The sequence below is a fragment of the Acanthisitta chloris genome, unplaced genomic scaffold (genome assembly GCF_000695815.1).
Source record: "Acanthisitta chloris isolate BGI_N310 unplaced genomic scaffold, ASM69581v1 scaffold12923, whole genome shotgun sequence".
In the NCBI taxonomy this organism is placed as follows: domain Eukaryota; kingdom Metazoa; phylum Chordata; class Aves; order Passeriformes; family Acanthisittidae; genus Acanthisitta; species Acanthisitta chloris.
The window spans coordinates 11,982-14,771 of record NW_008666080.1 but is presented as its reverse complement, the minus strand read 5'-3'; the positions used below and the strand labels follow the sequence as shown (position 1 = coordinate 14,771).

Sequence of the window (2,790 nt, the reverse complement as noted above, 5' to 3'; positions counted from 1 at the left end):
TGTGACCCCTCCAGGCCCTTCCCCACCTCCATGTCCCTCCTTTGCATGCTTTTGATAGCTTTAGATCTTATATTGTGGCACCTAAAACTGTCCCCAGGACTGGAGGTGAGGCCACCTGTGAGCTCTCACTGTCTTGGGCATCAGATCAGTCTCAGTGTTGGCTGTGGGTTCCAGTCCCTCGTGTTCCTCCTCCTTCCAGCACTGCACAGAAGTAGATTTCAGTAACAGATTCCATTCCAGCTCCTCTTTCTCTCAAGAGCTCTGCTGATGTTTCCCACTACTCTTCCAGCCTGTCAAACTGCCACTGTGTTGATCTCTAAGGTCCATTCCAATCCATGTTAAGGAGTGAAATGACAAAATCTCACATTTTTAAATATAAACTGTTTAAATTTCCCTGCTCTGGGGAAAAAATGAGATGTGGAGACCAGAGGCAGTGACTTTGCTGTGTCCCAGCACCCAACCTGTTTCTGGGCATTCCCATGGGAGGGTTTTCCAGCCCCTGGGGATGCTGCACACAGCAGTGTGGATGACAACTCCTCTGTCTATGCCTGCAAGCTGCCTGCCCTCCCCTTGGCTTGGAAAGGAGGTTTTGGCCTCCTAGCCACAGTTTGGGGATGGCTAACAGTGGGATGAGATGAGCACACAATGCTAAACTCTCCAGGACCTGAGCAGCCTCACTGGGAGCCTTTCCAAAGTGTCACACTGCCCTCACACCAAGTTCCAAAGAGCTGACACAGTTTTTTTTCAGCCCCTTAACATGCTATGAAAGTGTGATTCTCTGATTCACAAAGCATCCCTCTGCAAGGCCTTGCACACACACAGGCTCCAAAGCCTCTGCCACAAAGCAGCATCTGTAGCACAGCTAGAATTTGTCATCTTAAGGCAAAAGCCACAGAGGTTCTTTCAACCCTATTGCTTGATTTATAACAAAATCCTTTCTTGCTCATGTTTAACTGTCAGGAAATCTAGGCAGGAGAAGGCCCAACACATGGAGCTGAGGAACTTTGCCATACTTTGGCAGCTGTAGATATTTTGGAGTGCATCAAATAGTCATAAAATCCCCACGCAGGGGTGACACTGCTTCTGTTTGCCTTGTTTATTGAAGACCTTTTTTGCCTTTATTTGTGTGTTGACAGTTGGAACTGAAATTGGGGTAGAGTGGGAGGTCCCAGTGGTGGGATTCACTGGGATCTAGTGGGATCATTATGATCCAGGGGATGCAGCTTCAAAGCATGAGATGATCAGGTCTAGGAAAGAGCCAAGTCCTCTCTCCTCTTGTACCCTTAGGACTTGGGAGCAGATTTGGCCCCAAAACAGATGCTTCACATGTGTCTCATACTCTGTTCTGTGTTTCCCATCCCTCAGGAACCAGTGAAGACCTATTCCAGGACTCTGAGGGGCGTGAGGGATCTGAGCCAATCGAGGAACACCAGTTTTCAGACCTAGAGGAATCTGATGATGATGATGACAATGAGGATGAGGAAGATGAGGAGGAAGAGGAGAGCCAAGATGAGCCACCTTTGAAGTTGCCAGAAGGCAAACCTACCACCCTCCTGCTGCACTCTTCAGGTGGTTCTCCATCTTCTCAAGAGGAAGACACTGAAATAGCATCATCCTTAGCCCAAGAAACTGTCTCCAGCACCCAAAAAGTAGGTGAAGGCCAGCAGGCCTCCTCCTCCTCAGGGCTGGAAACCAAGTGGTCAGCAGACAGCAGTGACATTGCTGTGTGCCACAGCTTCTTGAGTCTCCACAGACCAGCTTTGACCTCCACTGAGCAATTGGCTTCTGCTGAAAGAGAGTCTGTCACGAGGCCACAGATGTCCTTAGTCATGGACCTGTCCAGCTCAAAAGACACCTCCCCAAGGAAGAGGTGGTCTCCCAGCCAGGACTCTGCCCGAGGTGGTGGCAGCAGCAGACCAATGCTAGCCAGAAAGCACTTACTAACCAAAAATGAAACTTCACCCAAAAGGTTTTCACCAACTTCAGAACTGTCCTCTCTGAGGTGCCTGTCCCCAGGGAGAGGCTTGTCCCCTTGCCAGCGTGTCTCTCCCAGGAGAGAGGCATCTCCTCTGAGATGTGTGTCACCAAGGCTTGAGCTGTCCCCCAGCAGGCATCTTTCCCCCAGAAGAGAGCTGTCCCCAAGAACATACCTTCCCCCAGAAGGAGAAGTGTCCCCTGGGAGACACTCACCCAGCAGAGAGATGTCATCACTCAGATACTTCTCACTGAAGAAGGTCCTGTCTCCAGGCTGTTTGGAGTTGGCTAGGTATCCATCCCCTGGGAAAGAGGACTTGCCTGGGACTAGCAAATCAGCAGCAGATGACAAAGTTCAAAGCTCCTATCAAGCCCAGCATGGGATATTCTCTTCGATGCCTCTACCTCACAGGTTCTTTGGCAAAAACATACAGCTCTACGAGTCCAAGCTGGTAAGTTCAAGCCCTTCCTGCCTTCTAGGCCCTCCCAGAATGTTCTCTGAGATGTTGTTTAATGAAGGTTGCCATGCAGGTCCAAGCTGGTAAGTTCAGGCCCCTCCTGCCTTCTGGTGCCCCCCAGGATGTCCTCTGAGAGGTTGGTTGATGAAGGGTGCAATGCAGAGGTGCACAATGACTCTGTGACCAATGTCACAGGGAACCCAGAGAAAAGGCACAGAGGACAGCAATGGGTTTTGCACCCGTGTTGGTCCTGTCCATCTCAGCTGAAGAGAAATAATTTGTCCCTTTTCCAAGGGATTCTTCCCACTCCTGACCCAACCAGTGTCCTGCTGAGACAAGCAGTAAGAACAACCACTAA

The 2,790-nt window shown here is 50.2% G+C and overlaps 1 protein-coding gene across 1 annotated transcript in view; it reads left to right on the top strand.

Annotated features, from left to right (window-relative positions):
• LOC103799634 (transcription factor HIVEP3-like) overlaps nt 1-2,426 on the top strand; it is a gene marked incomplete at both ends in the record, with an annotated part of 56,135 nt that extends 53,709 nt beyond the window's left edge. The window contains 2 exons of the mRNA XM_009071971.1: nt 1,366-1,969; nt 2,387-2,426. Of these exons, the coding sequence (XP_009070219.1) occupies nt 1,366-1,969; nt 2,387-2,426 (644 nt within the window). The remainder of the gene's footprint in view (nt 1-1,365; nt 1,970-2,386) is intronic.
• Between the last annotated feature and the right edge of the window lie 364 nt (nt 2,427-2,790).